The sequence below is a fragment of the Solanum stenotomum genome, chromosome 12 (assembly GCF_019186545.1).
Source record: "Solanum stenotomum isolate F172 chromosome 12, ASM1918654v1, whole genome shotgun sequence".
Classification (NCBI taxonomy): domain Eukaryota; kingdom Viridiplantae; phylum Streptophyta; class Magnoliopsida; order Solanales; family Solanaceae; genus Solanum; species Solanum stenotomum.
This window is the reverse complement of record NC_064293.1, coordinates 31,882,155-31,904,482: the sequence shown is the minus strand read 5'-3', so window position 1 is coordinate 31,904,482 and position 22,328 is coordinate 31,882,155. Positions and strand designations below refer to the sequence as shown.

The 22,328-nt window shown below is 34.7% G+C and overlaps 3 protein-coding genes across 4 annotated transcripts; 2 read left to right on the top strand and 1 right to left on the bottom strand.

Annotated features, from left to right (window-relative positions):
• The first annotated feature begins 613 nt into the window (after positions 1-613).
• LOC125847059 (uncharacterized) lies at positions 614-6,037 on the top strand. The gene is made up of 10 exons (XM_049526762.1): positions 614-745; positions 2,329-2,682; positions 3,037-3,120; positions 3,239-3,700; positions 3,932-4,067; positions 4,160-4,322; positions 4,405-4,533; positions 4,861-5,055; positions 5,164-5,286; positions 5,401-6,037. The coding sequence occupies exons 2-10, from the start codon at positions 2,421-2,423 to the stop codon at positions 5,524-5,526; spliced, it is 1,680 nt and encodes a 559-aa protein (XP_049382719.1). The 5' UTR covers positions 614-745; positions 2,329-2,420; the 3' UTR covers positions 5,527-6,037.
• A 492-nt stretch (positions 6,038-6,529) lies between these two features.
• On the top strand, positions 6,530-8,531 carry LOC125847073 (uncharacterized). The gene is made up of 2 exons (XM_049526781.1): positions 6,530-6,857; positions 7,590-8,531. The coding sequence occupies exons 1-2, from the start codon at positions 6,710-6,712 to the stop codon at positions 8,381-8,383; spliced, it is 942 nt and encodes a 313-aa protein (XP_049382738.1). The 5' UTR covers positions 6,530-6,709; the 3' UTR covers positions 8,384-8,531.
• Positions 8,532-11,973: 3,442 nt separating this feature from the next.
• On the bottom strand, positions 11,974-18,316 carry LOC125847061 (probable galacturonosyltransferase 13). Of its 2 annotated transcripts, none has more exons than XM_049526764.1 (6): positions 17,451-18,316; positions 16,058-16,113; positions 15,742-15,900; positions 14,252-14,842; positions 13,550-13,852; positions 11,974-12,907 (listed from the first exon to the last, which is right to left on the bottom strand). In XM_049526764.1, exons 1-6 carry the CDS (start codon positions 17,662-17,664, stop codon positions 12,626-12,628), a joined length of 1,605 nt encoding a protein of 534 aa, XP_049382721.1. In that variant the 5' UTR covers positions 17,665-18,316; the 3' UTR covers positions 11,974-12,625. The 2 variants fall into 2 exon arrangements, with proteins under 2 accessions (XP_049382721.1, XP_049382722.1); XM_049526765.1 differs by having other exon boundaries at positions 15,742-15,897; positions 17,451-18,314.
• Between the last annotated feature and the right edge of the window lie 4,012 nt (positions 18,317-22,328).

Here is a 22,328-nt window from a genome sequence, read left to right as displayed (position 1 = left end):
GGATATTATTGCAATAAATGAAGTCTTTTTTTCTTCCTTTTTTCAACAATAAAAGATAAAAGATTTTGTTTTGAATTTGCACCGCATAGGGTGTCATTCAGGACAAACATTTTCTATCAAAGATTTTTTTCACATTCAAAACTCAAATTCAAGACTTCTAATTAAAAAAAAAAAACAACTTCATTCACTAGACCATATCCTTCCATGGTAACGACAAAGATAATTGATACTCTACGGAGTATATTTTTTTTAAATAAAGAAATTAATTACCGTAATAATACCTCGACACTGTTTGGTGGGGCAGAGAAATGGACGGAGGCTTGTAATAATGATTTTGTTTTGAAGACAACCAGACGCACCTTTTTTTAATTTAATAAAATACTATAAATATCAATAAATAAACGCTCGCACGCACTCTCAGACTTACGTCAAATTACCTTCTTATCCCTCTTCTTCTTCCTCTCAATTCTCTGTTTTTTCTCTGTGTCAAATCCTATACATAAAAATAGAAAAAATAAATATCCAGAAAACAAATCCCAAATATAGAAACAACTGCTTCAAAAAGATTTTTTTTAAAGAGCTTGGATCCGACCCGTTTGGACCCATTTGCTCTTTCTAGTTTCTCCTCCTCCCCTCTCTCTCTCTGTTTCTTGAAATTTTTCTCTTTTTTTTTTCACAGAGAGGGAGACCTACATTCATTTATTATTATTGTTAATGGTGTTTTCTTCACTCAAAAAACAAAAAGGTATGAACTTTATGTATATATTGATGGTGGGTATTTACCAGAATTTACAATTGATGTCCCATTTTTGTGTTGCGGGTATAACTTGTTTGGGATTGAGACGTAGTTATTGTTGTTGGTGCTTCGTTATTAATTATTTACTTTAGAGTTGGGGGTTGGAATTAATTTTTTTGAACTTTCATGGTTGATTAATTTTTTTTATTTGCTCAAAGAACGAGATTTTACATTTCTTTTTGAACTTCTGGTAACGTATTCATTCCATCTTCCTAGGTATTTCTTGACCTGTTGATTAGTAGCTTGTTGTATTGTGAGTTTTTTTTTTCTTGCTGTTTTCATTCTTGATATTTTATAGCTGCATTTGAGTTTGAGAGTTTTTTGAAAACAACATTTCTATATCTTAGAGTTTTTTGAAAACAACATTTCTATATCTTAGAGTTTTTTGAAAACAACGTTTCTATATCATGAGATACTAATAAAGATTTGCGTACATTTTATCCTTCTCTCGGCTATATTGTTGTTGTTGTTGTCATTCTTCATATTTTGGCTTTTTCTGCTTTTTTAAGCAATTGCATTGTTAATTTTATTGCTTTTTATTTTATTTTTTTCTGTTTCTAACAACAACTTTGGTGTTGTTATTCTTTTGTTTTGTTTTGTGTTATGATTTTAATGTGGACCCATTTTTTGCTTCATTCTCTCTTATGCCTAATCTGACAATTGTTTTGTCTGATTCAGTCTCTGAAAGTGAATACAAGGTCATCTTCATTCCATCCTTTTTCATCATTAACAATTTCAAAAGACAGGACAAGGAAAATATAAAAATAAAAAATGGGAGAAAAAGCAGTTTATTACATTTATATGTTGAACACCTTTTCAGTTGTCTCCAATTTATTTGCTTTTTCTTATGTGTAATCACATGAAATTATTAAAGTTTGTTTCATTAGTTTCTTTGCAGTTTGCACTTAGCCATCTTTGTGTTCTTTTTTGCTTTTTCTTTTGTCAGTAATATTCTTGTATTACATCTGTTTTTTGAGGTTCACTGCTTTTAAGCCTGTTAAAAACAGCTTTTGTCTCGTCTTTCTGAGTTTTATTCTAGTATATAAGATTTTGAGAACTCTAAATCAAGAACAATTTGTAGATTGTACTAATAGTTCCAGATGTTAGTACTCTTTTAAGGTAAGCTTTTTGTATTCCAGTAATCACGAATACAGATAATGTAATAGATCAAATTTCAAGTCATTTACAAGTGACATCTTTGTAGTTCATGTGATTGTAACTTCTGCTTGACGTAGACGTTGGACTGATTCTTGCTTAGTTCTTATTGTCAATTGGCACATGTATGTTTTGCACTGCTTTCCAGTAGTTATAATGTTTTCTTTATTATCATTTTTTCTTTCAATTATTACTTTGATTTGCTTCACTTGAGGCGAGGGTCTTTCAGAAACAACCTCTCTACCTACCTCTATCAGGTAGGGAAAGGGCTGCGTACACTATACCCTCCCAGACCCCACTTTGTGGGATTTCACTGGGTATGTTGTTGTATGGAATTGTATATTCAGAGATTTCAAGTTTCTCTTGTTCACGTCCAGGTATACTTAATTTCGTGAGTTCCAATAGGAATTTGCATCTTTGTATGGTACATCAGCAATTAGCAGACGGATTTGTGATTTGAGTCGTAGAAATGGGTGGTTGTGTATCAACTCCAGCAACCACAATCAGGGCAAGGAAGAAACACCCTCGTCGCCACAGAAAATACAATAGAAAGAATTCAAACTCAGGTATAATAGGAACCAGGAAAAGAAACAGCGATGCACGGGTGACAGACATCGCTGTTAGTGAGTTTGTTCATACAACTACAACAACCTGCAGAACATCTGAGGTCTCCAATTCCACATTTCATCTTACTCAGTTGCAGTGGCAGCATAATCAAATAGATGGCAACGGTAAACTCTCTTTTTTCTATTTTGAACCTTATATTTTGATGTCTATGCTCAATGCTCAATGGACTCTTCAAAAGTGTATTTTTGGAGAATCTGACACAGGTTTGACAACTTTTTTGGAGAGTCCGAGCAGCATAGGCTTAAAGAGTATAATCCTGCTACAAGTTTTGTATTATGACACTTTCTTTACCTTTTATTGTGGTTATGTTAATTCTGGTGCCTTTTCTGTTCACAAGAAGGAAACAAATATGCATTCTAACATCTTAGCAAATGGAGTTTTGTGTGATTAGGCTATGGATAATGAAAAATTCTTGAACTGTAAGCTTTGAAAATGATAAGAGATTTACATTCTTACAGTTCTTTGCCAAGAAGAAGCATGGTTTGACTCGCACAGCATTTTTGAGTCCGACTCAGATGATGACTTTAGTAGTGTTCATGGAGGTAATGATCAACAGTTTCTTTGTTGTTGTGCTTATAATTGATGACTTTGTCTATCTATGGATTCAGAAGACCATCATTCTTGAACAAAGTTATGATATTTTCATTCTATTCCTTCTAGATATTTTCCCCAACATTTCAAATGGACAAGTAGTTCAGTATGAAACTTCATCATGCTTTATGGATAGTAAACACAAGTACAAAGAATACCATGAGAAATATCTCAAGATAGATGGCTTGAGCAAAGATGGAGTTGAGGATCCAAATGGACCTGCAGTTGTAATTGCTCAGGACTATGAACGTCCATCCATGGGGAAGGGTGAAGATTTTGGTACCAAAAAGAAGAACTTGGATCGTGCATATGCAAGCTTTAAAAGTGTAAAAAAGGAGATACTTCAGATGCAGGAGAAAACTCAGGAAACTGTTTTCAAGTCTGTTTTACCGAAGCTGGTAAATACCTTGAGTTTCAATGACAAAATCATAAATGGACCAAACTCAGCTCCACATTCTCAAGTAAAGAAGTCGACTATTATAAGACTTTCTATGAAGAGGACATCTGTTGATGGGGAAGAAAATGAATTTTGTGAGTACCTTGCCTCATTTCTCTACTTTACTTTCAGCATAAGTCGAGTCCAATTTGAGAATCACATTTTTATTCTCATTATTTTCGAATCTAACTACTAGCAAAATCTTGCTGAGATCATGATGCACCTTCAGGTTTAGATTTCCAATTCTAGAGTGCAAAAAATGGAAGGTTGAAAAGCTAATCCCATGGCTAGTTAGTAATGCATTAAACATAGTAGTATTCTTGTAGGTTCTTCGAGAAAGTTTCTTCGCCGCCCCAGGGCTGGGCTTTTAATTCCCCGTTCCACAGAAGAAAAGTCTATCGCAGGAAGTTGGTCAAAGATTGAGCCTTCAAACTTTAAGCTCCGTGGTGATAGTTATTTCAAGTACGCTCTCAACCTACATTTTAATTACAGTTGTAGGACTTCTATATGGATTTTAAACCTGTTTCTTTACAATTTTTCCATTTAATCTGCAGAGATAAGAGGAAAGCCCCTGCGACTAATGTGTCTCCTTATACTCCAATTGGGGTCGACTTATTTGCTTGCCCAAGAAAGATCAATCATATAGCACAACATATTGAGCTTCCTTCTATAAAAGGAGATGGAAGAATACCGCCTTTACTAATTGTTAACATTCAGGTATAAGAGCAGTCTCTTCCAACTAAACAAAGTAATTTTTATTTTTATTTGATATACTAATATAGTTGTTCTTCTTTGACAGCTGCCCACTTATCCTGCTCCGATGTTTGTTGGTGATGCTGATGGAGAAGGCTTGAGCCTTGTAGTATATTTCAAACTTTCTGAAACTTTTGAGGAGGACATCTCTCCCCAGTTTCAGGACACCATCAAGGTACTTATGTCAACTTTATGAAGCAAAATCAACGGATTTCTTCTCCTTTTGTTTTTCCTTTTTCAATCCTCTACACTTGAAATTTAAGGAAGGTATTCACCAGGGGAGAAGCAGAAAGTAGAGTATGCTAGTTCTGTGTTCCATTTTGGACAGTGGTTAGCTGAAAGGTTAGGTAGGGGTCGTTAATTTTACCATCTTGCAATTTTATTGATGGACAATAACTTCCTTCGTAGCTGGGGGTAAACTCTTTTGCTGATATGGTTATTCTGATCTGCCTTGCTTCCCGATTTATTTTTCCTTTATACGTGCTGCTTGTTTTTATGATAGAGATTCATCGAGGATGACATGGAAAAGGTGAAAGGTTTTGCAAAAGAATCAACTGTTCCTTTCAGAGAGAGGTTGAAGATTATGGTTGGGTTGGTTAATCCAGATGAGATTGTTACAAGTTCAACTGAAAGGAAGCTTTTGAATGCTTACAATGAAAAGCCTGTGCTTTCCCGCCCTCAACACAATTTTTATCAGGTGGATCTTTGATACCCTGACTTTAGTTTGTTTGTCAGTTTAGCAACATTGTTGCTGTTGTTTGAACACCACAATATTCTCAATGTGCATGGTCTCTGCTTATTATAGGGCCCGAATTACCTAGAAGTTGATCTTGACATTCATCGCTTCAGCTACATAGCAAGAAAGGGACTCGATGCTTTTAGAGAACGTTTACGACATGGAATACTTGATTTTGGTCTAACAATTCAGGTTTGTCATTTCTTTTCAGAAAGAAGAAATGAATCTAGTAGTTTTGAGGATGGTTGGCTTACTTTTGGCTTTATTAATGGTGTATGTTCATTGTGTAATCACTAAATTCCACAGGCACAGAAGCCAGAGGAGCTGCCAGAGAAAGTGCTTGGTTGTGTTAGATTGAACAAGATTGATTTTGTTGATCATGGCCAAATACCCACCCTTGTGAGAGTTGAGGAAGATTCATGTTCAGAATAATACATCTAATACCTACAGCTACATGTTACATAGGGGAGTAGATGTTAGTGTATCTTGAGCTCTGTATATAGCTCAATTGTTGTTAAGAAAAACAACACCTCACTTTTAGTATTAAATTTGCACAAATTGTTACTAACTCACTAAGTTATAGTGGACGCTCGTGGTACTCCGAACCCACTGACTTAGCATACTTGATCTACTTCAACCATTTGCGTTGGATAAGACACTAAGGGGAGTAAACCACTCCTAACTCAAAGGTTTTCCATTCCTGAAGTGCTAGCTTGACACTTCTAGTTAGAGGTGAAGGAATCTCAACTATTCCGCCACACACCTTGATGTGATAAGAGTCAATATGTTTGGTGGAGAAGGATATCTTATTTGTGATTATGAGATTATTTCTGAATTAGAGCATTATGCTTGTGTAATTGATCTTTTAGGTTGTAATGGTTTATATTGGAGAAGCTTTAGAGCTTCCATGTAATGTAGCACTTGAACCAAATAATAACATTTAATTTGGTATTCTTTTTTTAGTGGGGAACTTGTAAATTCAGCTTTTGCCTTTGAGTGGGAACTTGTTGAATCACCAAACGACACTTACATAATTTTTTTGTAGATATTTTCTAATTTGAAACAGACTAAAAAGAAAAAGTAAGAAATATAAATTGAAATGAAAGGAGTATTATGAATTTTTTAAAACTTAATACCAAACTAAGAAAGAAAGAAAGAATGAAATGACAGAAGAAAGAAGGTTAAAGAAACAAGAAGTCATCCTGGCAGTCTGTGGCTAGAATCACAACACATCACTCATAAAGTGCACTAGATTTCTTCAGATTAAACCTTAGCCAATTCTAACTTATAAGAACCAAACAATTTCTTGATAACTTTTGGCCTATCTGCTTATGTGTAAAGCCATATCCATTGGCCCATACTTTTAGGAATTTGACTCTGCCAACAGTGAAAAAGCATCCTACTTGTACTGGATTAGCTCAAAAACTTCATGTGGTCTACATGTAACCACATTCTCCATATATAACACAATGAATTCTCTCTTTATACATCAATCCCTTTTTGCTATATCCACTTATCCAATATATATACAGTGATCAGTTTCGTTTTATAGCAAGAATCTCTCTAAATCTGCAGTACTATTTGGCAAATTAAGGCAAGAGATTCTCAAACCAATATGGAAGCTTGCTTTGTAACTTCAAAGCCCTTCTCAGAGAAACTCTTCCCTTTGATAGGATCAAGAGTTTCTTATTCTACAAGGAGGAGATCATTTGTTAGTCAATTTCATCAGCCAAAAAAAGTTGGCAATCCTTTTTCAGTGACATGTAAGTGCCCTGCTTCTTGTTTTCTTTTGCATCTTAAAGGTACTTTCGTGTAGGCTCTAATGAGTCAGTCCAGTAGTGATCCAGATCAAATCTCAATGACCTCCTAAGTTAGTTGCACAGAGTCATCACTTTTGATGCCGCATCGTGTCAGATTTTCCAAAAATATGCTACTTCTGGAGAATCCAACACACATCCATTAACATTTTTAAGAGTATGAGGTACGTATTGACCTCATGAACACTAATGTAAGCGGAGTGAGGATTTTCACTAAGGGTGTCAAAATATAAATGACACACACGAAGAAGCTAAAGTATTTCAACATCTAATATAAGTAGTGTAATTTTCTATCAAGGAGGTTCGAACGAACCCCTCGGTCCTATCTATCTCCGCCATTGGTATCTATCTATCAACACGATTCAAAGTACGAGGGTCAAACCATCTAATTTTCACTGTGAACTTGTTCCCAAAATTTTCAAGTTTTTTTAAAAAAATAAAAATTGCATATTTAAATACTAGTATATAAAAGAACTACTAATCACAAATCCATAATTATTAAGAATTTAAATGCTTTTTAAAATATGTATGAAACATTTTGATCACAAAAATTTTGGCTTATAGAGCATACTGTAAGATGAAACAAACAAAGTATGCACAAAATTTTCAGGTAATTTTCAAATTAAGCTATAAAAAATGATCAGGTAAACATATATTGAGAAAATTTTGTACTTGTAGGTTGCCAGGCAAGTTCACCATTGCCATCACCTTCACCTCAAGATGAAGAAAGACCTTTCACTGAAACAGACTGGCGATCATTTCGCGCAAGATTAGTCGCCGGCGAACGAGCTTCCCGGTCGGAAGATCCCTCCTCCGTCGTCAATCCCGACACCGTCGACGATATTCCTCCGCCTCCGGCCGTCACAATCGGCACCAAATGGGCCCACACCATTCACGAACCCGAAAAAGGTTGTATACTCATTGCTAGCGAAAAGCTCGAAGGCGTCCACATATTTGAACGGACCGTAGTTCTCTTGTTATCAATGGGCCCAATAGGACCAATGGGCTTAATTCTGAACAGGCCTTCACTTATGTCCATAAAGGAAATGAGATCGTCTGTCCTTGACATGTCGGGGACATTTGCGAATAGGCCGTTGTTTTTTGGTGGGCCTTTAGAAGATGGGCTTTTTTTAGTAAGCCCAAATGAAGGAGGTGAAGATGGGCTTGGAAAAAGTGGAGTTTTTGATGAAGTAATGAAAGGTTTGTATTATGGAACAAAAGAAAGTGTGGGGTGTGCTTCTGAAATGGTGAAAAGGGATGTTGTTGGGGTTGACAATTTTAGGTTCTTTGATGGGTATTGTGCATGGGAAAAAGATCAATTGAGGGATGAGATTAAAGCTGGTTATTGGACTGTAGCTGCTTGTAGCCCAAGTGTAATTGGGCTTTCTGATGTGGGAAGTATTGGGCTTTGGGATGAAGTTCTTGGGCTTATGACCCATAACTCCATAAGAAAGTTTGGTGAGCTGAAATGATCATTTAATTTGTAAAGAGAGGATATGGGTTTCTGTTTTAATTGTAGCTTGAACTTTTGAGTTAGATTTGTGTTGTTGAAAGTAGAAGCCCAAATATTGTAAATTATTATGCATTGAAATCCTATGAGTTTTTAACCAATTAAAAAGATAATGAAACTATTGTCTAAGTTGCACGGACTCTTTAATTTTGATGTCATACCTTCTTCTAATCCTCTAATTCATGTATTAGCTATACATATCTTAATATCAAATAGAATGTATAGATTGATTGAAAAAATATAACAAATAAGGTACCAATAATACACAAAGCTAATATATGCATATTTTTTTTCAATTTCTAATGCACTCTAAAAACGAGCCCTTGAGGGGGTTGTTTGGAACACAAATTAAATTATTCTGAGATTATAATCTCTGAACTAATTTATCTCATCGGAAGATAAGATGAAATAATCCCAAGCTGGATGAATAAAGGTAGGATATCTCAGATAAAATTTATATTACATTTGGTAGATGGTACAAGTACCGTTACCAAACATAATATAAATTTTATTCCAAATTTAATCCTTGGACCAACCTGAAACAGCTCGCTCATTCGAACGCAAGACTAACTCATACTTTTGGGATAAGACTAAGAGATCAATGTGTTAGGAAATATGTTTTAGGAGGTATTTCAATTGAACAATGGTTGTATGTTAAGTTTTGAAGTTAAGCAAGTTGTAAAATAGAAGTCGGAAAAAGTTATTGTAACTTTCCTTTAAGGAATTCTCTTAAAATTTGGATAAAATATGTTGTGGGTTTTCTCCCGATTGGTAAAGAATTAGTGGTCCCCCATATACCAAATTGAAGATCTATGAGTCTAGTTTCCAACGCATTAAATCGTTTGTCCACACGACTTCAGAATAAAGAGATAATGACCTTTTCGTAAGACTACACAAATAGGCACGTAAAGGTGGGGCCCTAACCCCTATGTTGGTTTAGCTTTATAAAAGTTGTTTGAACTTCGTTCTAACTCATAAAAACACAACAAAAAATCATACAAAATCAAAAGGAAAATCCCTAAATTCTCCATGGATATTGGTTCCTTCAACTCGAAAGTTTAACCAAAGTTGCTCTACATAGCGAGCTCGTCATTTTGGTATAGTTTTTTCCATCGATTCCATAGGTGTTGTGACAACGAGATATCATATGTTTATGGACTATTTTGCAGAAGCTATGGATATATATTGGTAAGGTAAGGATCTCTACACTTATCTATTTGTTGAATCGAGATTCTAAGCTTCTAGTTATGAAAATTGGAGTTTCCGATGACTTGTGGTAACTTCTTGTTGATATTGGCTCCGACTTTTGTTACTTCAAAGAGGCAGATTGTTTCTCATGGTATTTCAAGGAAATCATTCCCTTTTGATCCTCCTTCATAATCCTATGTCTAGTAGCATTTTTATAGCTTTTTCAGCCACAAAGTGGTGTCTTGGATATTGTTTCTCTGTAAAGACCCTTTGAACTGGGGTTGGTTTGATTCTAATCGGAGTCATGTAAGAAGGTTGTTGGATCAAATGACGTGAAGTACACCTAGAAATAGTGCCTCGGGAGATTGTCACTCCTTTGAGATATGGTTAGCATATTGTTGTTGGATTTAGCTGTCATTTATTATTATTATTGGCCTCATTTTATGCTTTGGAGTTGACTGGTCATGAGTGTGACATTAACACCTTATTAATTGTCAGTGGCTTGTTCTCGCAGCCTTGTTGATTCTAGCAATTAATGTGTTATGATAGGTTGGTCAAGTTTCATACAGATACCTTTGAGGCTTCAATTAAAAGGTATGTTAAGACTATTCCTCTTTTTTGACATGTTTCCTTAAAGCTTAGAAGAGATACAAATTTCAGAAATTCGCTCTTAGAGTTCGAGAATCCAAGCGTTGTAGGGTTGTTATTATTGATGTACTCGTACCCAAAATTGTTGGTGATTAGCTACTTGAGTTGTTAAATCCCTCTCAATTTGTTGGGACTCTTACTCTATTAGTAGTGGTTCTATGTTGGGCATGACTTAGAGATTATTGGTATAGATTGATTATAGCTTAATTGCTCCTCTTTAGCCTATTAGTTGTTTATTATTACCCTTGGGATATTGTGGTTAGTTGCAGGTATGTGATTTTTGCATACGGGGCTATAGTGATGCCTAAAAAGGCTATGAACTGTCTACGGGGCTATGTTGTTTCCTAAGAGGGTTATATGCTGCCTACGAGGTTGTATTAATGCCTAAGAGAGTTATAAACTGCATGTGGATTTATGTTATTGCCTAAGAGGGCTATGTGCTGCCTACGGAGCTATATTATTGACGAAGAGGACCATGCGACTGCCTACGCGACTAAGGGGATAATGATACGGGTATAAAGATTGAATTAACACCTTATGAGCTTATGGGGGCTGGGTAGGTGGTCTTTTTTGCTGTTTGTACCTTCCGAGCTTATGGGGGCTCGGTTTGGTTGTTGTTTGATTATTTTTGTATGTTTAGATTCAAGAGCAGGTCAGTACGCTTATCGTATTCTTGATTTCCCTACTTGATTACTTTCAATGTATTATGATACATGTTCATATAGTTTATTGCCTTTCATACTCAATACTTTATTTCGTACTGACACCTCATTGCTGGGGCACTGCATTCATGCCTGCAGGTCTCGACAGATGACTTGATAGACCTCCTTAGTAGCATAGTTGAGTTTCAGCAGGTTGCTTCCGGAGCTGTCAGAGTTTATAGGTTTGTTGGCTTTTGTTGTATATAGTTTTGGTAGGTCGGAGCCTTGTCCCGACCAAACTTTACTACTCTTAGAGGCTTGTAGACTAGTGTGTTGGGTCGTATAGCCATGTTGGTCTTGTTTGCTGGTTGGCTGAAGTTTGATGATTGTTTGGTGTATTGTCTTGATACATAGTTATTTTCAGCTTCTATTTAGAGATAATGGCGGCTTTGATAGCCCATATAGAGTTCATGTTTTCCTAGATATCATGGTGGCTTCGATGACTTATGTTCTAGCTGACTATTTCTCGCGTAACTGTTTTTTTTATAGAGCTATCGACAAGGACCTTGCCGACCAAGGACTTATTTTTAAGCCGATTTTTTTTTCGTTTTCTTTACTATGTGTGGCTATTATGAGCTTTTAGCAAATGGTTCAGTAGGATCGACACTTAAGCCTAAGTTTTGGCATTAGGTGCCAGTTGCGCCCCTTGAGTTTGGGGCATGACACAACCCAGCCCTAACAACTGACTAACTAACCTTGAATATTGTAGTCTCATCTAGTAAGGTAACATACTGAGTCCATTACATGATGCATCCAAACGTTGAATACATTACTATTGATTTCATGAATCATTTCGTAAAGTAATCTATCGAGCCCACTTATTGATCCATCCAAGCATGAAATACATTAACGTTGATTGTATAACTCTTTATTTCAGAGCATGCTATGAAGAAAGTGACACACACAGATAATAGTAAAAGTTGAAACAACTAATGTTTCTGAAAGAATCACATCCCCAGTTTATGCTAAAAACATGGAACATATAAGCAAAGGTCCGTGAGTGAAGAACATGATAAAAAAAAATAATCTGATCTTGTCTATAATATCTCTTGATCATACAAAAAAGTACCAATATGTATAACCTACACAGTTCATTGACTAGGGACTTAAATTTTTCTATAATCTACAGTCTAAAATGACAAGATATTTAATCAATAAAACAAGGGTGATGGCGATCAAACTGACTAGGGAAAAAAATGAAATGAAGTTAAAAGAATCATCTCAACCTCTAACGGAACTAATGGATAGCCATAAGTGAGCACCACCATCCTAGCATTTCTTCTCAGGATGTCCCAATTTTGTATCACTGATGGTAACAGTGCACAATTTGTGCCACTCCCCAATATTGCCTTCTAATTAGTAGACGTATGCTACATCCACCTAAAGTGCAAATATAATGTGTACTTTGTCACATCAACAAGCTAGGCAACAAATTTTTATTTTACAGATGGAAAGAATGAATCTCATATCCATGCTAGTGTCGCAGGTACTCTTCATAGAAGTGAGTCAAAGTAGCACATCCCATACCTGAATATATCCCAGCCAATTCTGTTAAGTATCAGAATCTCCTTCTCAATTCGATTTTAAGTTCCCTAGCAAATATTCAGCAAAGCCTATGCCATTTGAATTTCTATCCTGCGTATTGTCCTTGCAGCATAACACATACACTACTCCAATATGTGGCAATTCCTAATAAAATCATTGGTGTTGTTAACATACTTGGTCCAAAAAGGACGGAGATGCTCAAAGCCTATTTCAAGCCAAGGCTTCGATTGACCATTGTAATGAATGACAGCAGCCTTCTTCACATTCTCAACATTGGTATTATTCTGATAGCCCAAGCCAAGCATGTGCCACAATGGGTCAATAGGATGAACATGACCTTTGAATGCAATCAAAGCAGGAGGCAGTGTTCCAAGTTTCCACATTGTCAAGTTTGACTTCAGATTCTACAATGATCAAAAAGCTTCAGAATGCCAACCAAAAGATTATTTCCATTCACCAAATTGAGAAAACGCTGAAGACTAGATTGCATGATTTCAAGTTGAATTGCAATTATAAGTAGATCAAATTATTCAAATGTTTTCAGAACTGAAATAATAGATAAATCCTTGAGTGGCATAATACAACACAATTTAGTCACCCAACATCTAATGTACACCAATCCCATTGGGCAATAATAGGTAAAGCAGAGATTCCATGCCACGCTAATACCTTGTTTATAGAAGAACGGACACAAAAGTAGACAATACAGACCTCTAGAACCTTCAAATTTCTTAGTCACAATATCTGTGAAGTGTCAAACAGAAAACCAAGATCGCAAAGCTTATCTCATATAACAAGCAAAAATGCTGAACTAGGACGTACTTGTGTCTCCTAGATGAATGTGTCACTAGAAAAAAGTTAAATGAGCCACAAAAGAAGACAAGTAATATGAAGACATAAGCAGGAATACAGGAAGAACTGCAGCTTTTGAAAGATTAAAAAAAAAGTAATCTCCAGCTCTTGAGACCAAAAAATAATGATCTTGTGGAATTTAGAAAATTCATATATTTAAAGATTAGGTTAAGAAATAATGAAGATGTGATTACCTCTTTAAGCCATGAATGATAACTATCTCTTATACTTGTCTTTCTCCATGCACGCAAGTCAAAGATATTCATCCCATAAGCCCATGCACACTCATCGGGGTTCAAATTCTTTGCAATGAGAGGATGAGAAAAATTGAAGTAATTTCTGAATCGCTTAGACATCACCCACCTATCTTCACCTTTACAGGTCTCAACAGCTCCATTCACCTTACCATTCAGATCAATGTCCCACAAGGGGGATAGGTCACGCTGAATTACAATATCATCGTCTAAGAAAACCACTTTATCAAGGTTCGGGAAGAGCTGCAAAATACAACACAAAATCTCAAACTTGTACCGGTAAGAGAACATACATATCTATACAGTGCGGAATTAGAATTATCATTGTCTCTAGATTTATCCTGGAATTGTATTCCTGAGAGGTTATGATTAAAAATTTAAAACTAGTGGTATTCATTTATCACTTTTTCCTTTTCATTTGTTTGCCTTTTGTTTTGATAAGGTATAAAACACCCTCCCCTCCGTACCCCTACGCAGGAGCTCAACAGCGGCCCTTCCCACTTTTGCTCTGTTAGCGACTTGAATAACCAACCTTGTCCTTTATCCCTCTCTTGTCAAACCTTTTTGACCTGACGATTTCATCCTTCCAAATTATAAGTTAGAGCAACAGAAGACAATTTATGACGTATGACAACGTGTTACCTCTGGTAAATATACGCGGATATGATTTAGCAAGGATATGTATTTTGGACTTCTGGCCTGCAATTTTGAGGCAAAAGAGCGTGGAGTAATATCACTGAGATTGGCACCTGCAATATGATTTCCATGGTAGTATTTCCGAATCCCATAATGGCTCTCAACTGCTTCGAGCACGGGAACATTTTCTCTTGTCAACCAGTCAAACTGATGAATACCTTTAACTTCCACAATAGCAGGAGAGACCGGATTCAGAGCAAACCATGAATGCATGCCTGCATATGTTTTCTTATCAGTGATGACATGGAAAACAATCTTTTCAGGTTTTAGAGATGACTGCACGCCAGAACTGACGACAACTGACGCAGCTAGGATGTTATCAGTTGACAGTACAAAATGGTGCAATGAGTTGTCGGAAAGCAAAGGGAGTAGTTCTGGTGAAGGCAACTGTTTGCGTGCATGAGCATTGGTCGAGTATTCATCAGTCAAACGCAGTGAAAGACAATGAATGCCTTTTGGAACTGCACTTGCTGCAAAATGTTTATTCGTTAACTCAGCAAATTTTGATTCCCTGATCTCCCTTTCAGATCTCTCCATCTGCAAAATAGTGTAAAGAAAAGTTTAATAAGGGCTATATATAGATCATCCGAACATATACATAAATCTGAATGCACGCATAGGCATTAAAAGAACCACAACTATGGGGTAGATAATGTTGCTCAGACTCTTCACTTTCAATGCCCTACCCGTGTCGACACGAAATGGGTGTGAGATCTGTACTGGTTGTGGTCAACCAATTTTGGGTACTTTTACCAAAATCGACGGAGAAACCCGGGACAGATACAATGATTTATGTAATCAAAACTAAAGCTAAGGTGAAATTGAAGAAAATGGAATAGCTTTTATATAGAAAAATGTCTATGTTACACATTTTCCTTTTATCTCCTTCTATGGTTCTCCTCTTGATCAATATTTTCTCCTTGGAATACCTTGTAAGTTTGATACTTGAATTATTTTTAGCCGAATCCCCACACCCATATCCGTACCCCCCAAATCTTAAAATTTAGATCATGAAGGATCCGCACCTGTATCAGACACCCACACCCAAGGCCAAGCAACTTATACCAAACTTTATTTTCTTGGGTTTTTGATAAGTTACGTTATATCAAACAAATAACTGCAGCACCTAGTTCGTTGCATAGCAAACATCACAATGAAACGTGCAACAAAATCTTCAACAGTAGGATAACATTCAGAGGAGAAGAAAAAGTATTGGTATCCTAGAACAAACAGGCTATGTATGACAGGAAGAAGGGTTCTTTGCTATTAATGACCCAATCTCATGCATTTCATTCCATTATTCATATATTTCTGTATTTGTCCCTGCCCAAAACAAAAGGCAATAGAAACAATAAAGCAAAATGAAAATGCAGAATTAATGCACCTAGAAATAAATGGTACGCAAATAAAGAGAGAGATCAATTATATGCACATACCATTCCCTTCAACATCAAAGCAAATTCTTTTGTGCTGTGCTTGTTGTTTTTTACTTCAGAAACCAGTTGACTATATGACTCTGGGAGCTTCAAGCCAGCAGGCACTTCCTCAGAGTTCACTTGATTGAGGATCTTAACAAAATCCTTAACAAGCTTCTGCTGAAACAAAAAATGTAAAGGCTTGGGCTAAGGAAAGTATTCCACTTAAAATTGTCCAAAAAAAAAAAAGGAAAGGCATTCAACTCAAACACTCAACAAGATTTGAAAACTAGGACATGAAACCAGCAACAAAAATGTAGATGGAAGTTTGTTTTACCCCTGAACCATCAGATCGCCCAAGGAGCTTTGGTCCCAATCGTCTGCCTAAACAATCTGAAGATCAATGTGAAGGAAATGAGGTTATGGTTTCTCAGGACAATCATAAAGAAAATGAAAACTAGCACCCTTTCTGGAACTGAATTAAGAGAGAAGCAGCAAGCACAAGCATCATAACTAGATCCAACAACAAGACCAAATTCAAACAGCACCTGTAGACACACTGGTATTTTAAGGCTGGGGTCCAAAAACCAAAACAGTCTGTCCAGCAAAAGCTTCTTATGTCATTTCTTTGGAACAGAGAAACAACATTTCGAAATATCCCAAAGCAATTGAATGATGTGATATGAAATTGTGAACTGAAGAAACTTGTGATTCAAAATAGCACAAAAACCTAGATAACAAACCACAATTACTGACGGTGTATACATAGGAGAATTTGTCACACATGCAAGAAGCAATATCTAAAATCTCACTTACCAGATACCTTAGAACAAAATACGTGACACAGCACTAAGCCCCCCACCCAAATGCACACAGATACTCAGTACTTCAACTCATATCACATTCTCCCTCTTTTCCTTTCTATGGGATATTTGTCATCAAACTGAAATACTTCGATAGGGTAAATAGAAATAATCAACACTGCTTTAGTAAATCAGATAACACTCAACAAACTAAGAAATAAAACCACTCCTACCACATTACCAGTGAGAGGGAAATGATTTAATACCTATTGAACTGTGACAAAATCCAGGCAACCTAATAATCAACTGATCAGCCCACTATACCTTCCTTTTTTTATTGGTCTGACCACTCAACTATACCTCAAGGCTCAAGTCCAAGCTAATTCGTCAAGGAAAAGAATCCTCTATATATTGTGTTATATTTGCGCCTCATTTAATCAAATATTGTCGAGTAATTTGTCTAAAGAAAATCATGGGTTCTCTAAATCCCACACTAATTCCTACCCAAACTTAATGTAAGTGCAACTAAACCGTAATCCCAACTAATTGGTATCACCCATATGGATCATTTGCTTTCATAGTTACATTATGTTCTAGTTTTAGCTACTTTTGCATTGGTTGCTAGAGATTATAGCTTTTCTCGGACAACTACCCTTCATGTAATTTTAGGTCTATCTTGTCCCTTTTGGTACGTACCCTCTATCACCATAGTGTTGCTTAACTGGTGCATTTACAAGTCTACACATAAAAAGCTACCTAATAATAATGAAACACGAAAGTTTCCACCTCAAGCAACAATTTTCAACAATGGAGAAGCAGAACATGATCTAATTAACATTACAATAAAGGAAAACAAAACAGAGGAAAAATATTAAAGATCTAGCTAACAATGCAATAAAGGTAAATGGAGGGAAAAAGATTAAGTACCAAATGAGGAGCATTTGTTGACACCTTCAAGGGTAACAAGAGCAGTGAGAATGAAGATAAATGGCAGCAAGAAAGCGAGGAAGAGTATGGTGTGAAAGAGTTTTCGGTAAGAGAATTGGCGAGATGCGACCTTGATCTTCATCAAATCACCTAGCCCTCCATTGCTATTTGATATTGTTATACTTCTCATGCTAGGTGAGAAGTGCAGCTGCATCTTCCTCCCTTCTCCACCCCAACTAACTTCTCTAATCCAATCACCACCCCTATCCCCAATTCACCGCAACTCCAAACGAAGCTAAACAAAAAGCTACCTAAAATAAGGGACAGCACCGACTATCTCTCCCTTGATTCTACGCAGTGGGGCAATCTTAAAACAATCAAGAAATGCTCTTTTTCACCACCAGATCCACCACAATACCAATTTGAAGATTCTTAACCTCTTTTCCAATTCTGGTTAATGCTTAAACCGTCCAAATTCGCTCTTTTCACCATCAGATCCACCAAAACAGAAATTTTGAGGATCTTACCGTTAACGGTCCCTTTCGAGACCAATGTATTGGATTCTCTCACCTCCTCCCAAAAACCCAAACCGAGCTATGGCTTCTATAATAAACCGAAACGTCTACAACCTTTTATATCAATTTCTTCATAAACACACACACATCTGTGTGTGCAAAAAAAAATTGAAAAAATAATCTCTGTATGAAACGAATGAATTAATCAACCCCAAATAACAAAAATTTGAATCTGATGAATAAATCCGAACAAAATCGGAGGTGGGAGTTTGTTCTTGAGCTGAAATGAGCTAATTTTTTTCCTGAGATCAGAAGAATGGAATACAGAAAGAGAAAAAAGGGGAAGATGGGATGGTAATGGCCTATTTTTGTGTTATTCTGTGTTTTTTTTCTAATTTTTATGGATAATTCTTTCTCTATTTTAGGGGGAAAAAATATTAAGTTTTAATAACAAATTTTTTAATCTATTTATTATTATAAGAAAACTTATATGACATAACCAAAAAAAAAAAAAAAAGCATGTGGGAACTTGGAAGAGAGAGAGTTATTCCTAAATCTCAAAATTATGACAGATATTTTCAAGGAGAAAAAATCATTTTGCATATAAAAATAGGAAATTAATGTTATAAGTAAATTATCAAGAAATAATTATTGTTTTTATATATTAATAATGAAAAAAAAAAAATTTTTAAAATAATAGAAAAATAAAAGTCAACCACTATTTAAATTTTCTTACTCCTTTATTCTCTCGATTCCACACCTCGTGATTTATTTTCCTAGACCTTATGTAAAAGAAAGAGAATGATTGATTTCGATAATTGATGTTTTTTTAAATAGTATACAATATAGTTTAACACGAAATGAAAATTGAAAGTTTTCTAGTATTTGGTATTCTCTCTGCTTCATTCTGTGTGGCGCTCATTTTTTTTAATCTGTCTAAAAAAAAAGTCACTTTTATTATAGTTAAAAATAATTTAATTTTAAAATTCTATTTTATTCTTAATAAATATTTATAACCACACAAATATCACAATTATGTAAGGATTATTTTAGACCACAAATTTCAAAAGTTTTTATTCTTTTCTTAAATACATACCGTGTCAAGTCAAATGGCGCAACATAAAATGGGACGGATAGTATAATATATAAAAGGAAAAAAATATTTAATTAGACAAACATTCTCACCATATTTATTATTTCTCCCTATAGTTTGAAATTATTACATATTGTCTCACTAATTAGTAATTTCATATCATATTTAAAGTCAAATACACCTAGATACATATATTTTTACTATTAGATACATTAAAACATGGAGATTGGTGAGCGGAAGAAGGAGAGAGACGAATATGATAGGAGGGAGGTGAGCGAGAGAAACGAACGAGATAGGAGGGAGGAGAGCGAGATAGGAAAGAGGTGAGCAAGAGAGTGAGATACATGTGAATTCACTTAGATACAATGTATCTAGAATAAATTTCACATAATTTTGATCTTATGTATCCGAGATACATGTATTTGAACATATCTGGACGCGTCAGATATATGTATCAGAAGTCTAAAATCCAGTAAGATATATAATATTATAAACTAGCATGTATTTAAATAATTAGTTCTTAAACTAGTGAAATTTTGAAAGTTAAAAGAAGGTTTAAATTTTAATACAATGTAAGCGAAATTGATCACTTTTATGCTTTTGATTAGTTGATATACCACAGTAAGTTTTTTAAACTGTATTATTAAAGTTAAATATCTATACTTTGGTGTATCATTGAAAACTTTTAGTTTAAACAATATTGCTACTAACTAGCCATTAGGTCGGATATTATAATAATTTTGCTAATTATTTCATACAATTACAATCTTGTAACACATTCTTTTTTATTTTTTTAATGGCTACAATTACCTATTAAAAAGATTTGGTAGGTTTAAAATAAAAGTTTATGTATGTATAAATAAGTTTGTAATGCACTGATGACTCAATTTTACTAAAATCAAATGAAATATGGTTCAAAAGATTTTAGAAAAAAAAAATACAAATAAAGATTAACTTCTTCTGCTAAACAAACTCTCATTAAGATTAATTTAATCAGAATTTGACTTTGATATTTTATTTTTTTATGATTCTTGTTGTGTTCAATAAGAATTAGTCGTGTAAGGCACGATGCATTAGGCATTATTTACACATTTTTAGGCAATTTCATTAATTCGCCTATCCGCAAATCAAAGAATTTATTTTATTTTGATAAAAATACTAAATATTTTTCAAATTAATATGTTTTACATGTATTTCTTTTAAATTATCAGCAATCTTAATTATTTCTTTAAACTTGAATATTGGATGATTTTTTACTTATGTACGATTGTAGCTAGAGTTGTCAATATGGGCTGGCCCACCTCATTCGGGCTAACCCATACAGACTTTGAAATATGACGGGTCAGGCCGGGCGTGTGGGCCAGAAAATGGTCGGCTCAGCCCACAAATACATGGGCTATGGGCTTGCCGGGTCAGCCCTCTTTTCGTAAAAAGATATTTTTTATAATTTTTTAAATTAAATTATAATTTAAAAATATTATCATAAATATCGACAAGATAATATTACATGGTGTTAGTGTTACTACTTGTTAATCAAATCCACAAATAAAAGTATAAATAGCTAAATAAAAATATAAACCTAATTGTTTTTCAATGATCATAATAAAACACAAAAATTATGACAATATTCCATAGGCTACGGCCTATGTAGCGATTCCTAAAAAATTTAGGGAATTTTTATTTTACGTAATACATATTTTACGAACATAATTTATATTTAAATTGTAATATTTCAAACTTTAAACTGATTTTGAGTTTAGACTCTTGTTATTTTTAATACTCTATTTTATTTTTATTTTTTTAATTAATTTTTATTTGGCCCACGGCCGGCCTTATCCATATTTCTCAAGCCCCACAAATCGGCAGGCTTATTCAGGCCGAGCTAAAAACATTTTTCTTAAATGGGCTCCAAAAATCGTAGCATAGCCCTATCAAATCCCGGGTTAGGCCAGATCGGCCCAACGGCAGGGGAGTATACAGGAGGGGGTCACCGGGTTCACGTGAACCCATGGTCCCCTCCCGAAATCATATATAGTAGTGTTATATTTTTTAAAAATATTTAAATATAGATGCGTGAACCCAGACTCGAAGTATCATATAATGTAGTACGATGATGATTGGGTGCACCTCTCTAGGTGAGGTTAGAAATTTGAATCTTTTATCTATCTTGTTTTAGTTTTCTTTCTAAGATTTTGTAACTGGTTTAGATAAATAAAAGTTAATTTTGGACCTATGATTTTAGAATTTTAATGGTTTTCAGTAAAAAGAGTCTAACCGATCAAATTTATGTCTTAGATCCACTTTTTTGTAATAATGCACCCATTATCTATTTGAATACGCCTCTGCCCAACGGACCTAGCCCATATTGATGGCTCTAGTAGCATAAGAGAGTAAGATATACTTACATGTCACATAAACTTTTTATTCAAGTGACACTGTTTTTTCTTTTTAAAAAAATCATTAACTTTTAGATTTTCTTTTTGGATCAATTCAGCAAAGTTTTGCAAAAATACATTCACAAACTTAGTCCAAAAAAATACTCTATTGAAACAAATAATCATTATATATACATAATAGTAGTATATAATACGAATTATACAAGTAAATTTCATTGTTTTTTGTTTTTATTTTTCATAAAATTCTGGCAGCATGTGACGTTTTTCTCTTTCGAAAAGACTTTCCGCGCATTCATTAAATCAATAAATTGACTAACCAATTCACTGACCGACAGAAATTTTAACCCAAGGTGAGCTATTCATATACACTCATCACTGTTCTAATTAATGTAACACATTTTTTCTTTTGATTTATTTTTAAAAAGAGTGTTACTTTTTATATTTAAAATGATTTTATTTTATAAATTGTATTCTATTTTTAATAAAATAACTTATAACCACATAGATATTTAAAATTATTATAAACTATGATTATTTTTTTTTGGGAAAAAAACTTGATTAAATTTTATGCTTGACCAAACGATATTACATAAATTAAAACAGAGCATGTACATACTCTTAATAAAATGTATGATGGGGCGAATCCAAAATCAAATTGTTCTATTTTCCTTCAGGGTGACCCAATGGTTTGGGCTTGGGACTTCCATGTTGGAGGTTTCAAATTTGAAACCTTTGCTAGCAACAACAAAGGGTTTGCTTGCTTTCTGGGTCGAGCTCATCATACTGAGATTTTACCCTGTACGCACCCAAATATAGCGATTGCAGGTTTTCCATGTCATAAAAAAGAAATCAAGACTAACCGGGCATATAGAGG

Bases quoted from the DNA above. Each gene is read 5' to 3' on its own strand.
- LOC125847061 (XM_049526764.1), bottom strand. From the start codon at position 17,664: ATGCAGCTGCACTTCTCACCTAGCATGAGAAGTATAACAATATCAAAT. The intron at 15,901-16,057 runs GTAAAACAAACT...TTTTTGTTTCAG, and splicing joins GGCGATCTGATGGTTCAGGG to CAGAAGCTTGTTAAGGATTT. The intron at 14,843-15,741 runs GTATGTGCATAT...ACTATTTTGCAG, and splicing joins CTTTGATGTTGAAGGGAATG to ATGGAGAGATCTGAAAGGGA.
- LOC125847059 (XM_049526762.1), top strand. From the start codon at position 2,421: ATGGGTGGTTGTGTATCAACTCCAGCAACCACAATCAGGGCAAGGAAG. The intron at 2,683-3,036 runs GTAAACTCTCTT...ACATTCTTACAG, and splicing joins TAATCAAATAGATGGCAACG to TTCTTTGCCAAGAAGAAGCA. The intron at 3,121-3,238 runs GTAATGATCAAC...TATTCCTTCTAG, and splicing joins CTTTAGTAGTGTTCATGGAG to ATATTTTCCCCAACATTTCA.
- LOC125847073 (XM_049526781.1), top strand. From the start codon at position 6,710: ATGGAAGCTTGCTTTGTAACTTCAAAGCCCTTCTCAGAGAAACTCTTC. The intron at 6,858-7,589 runs GTAAGTGCCCTG...TTGTACTTGTAG, and splicing joins CAATCCTTTTTCAGTGACAT to GTTGCCAGGCAAGTTCACCA.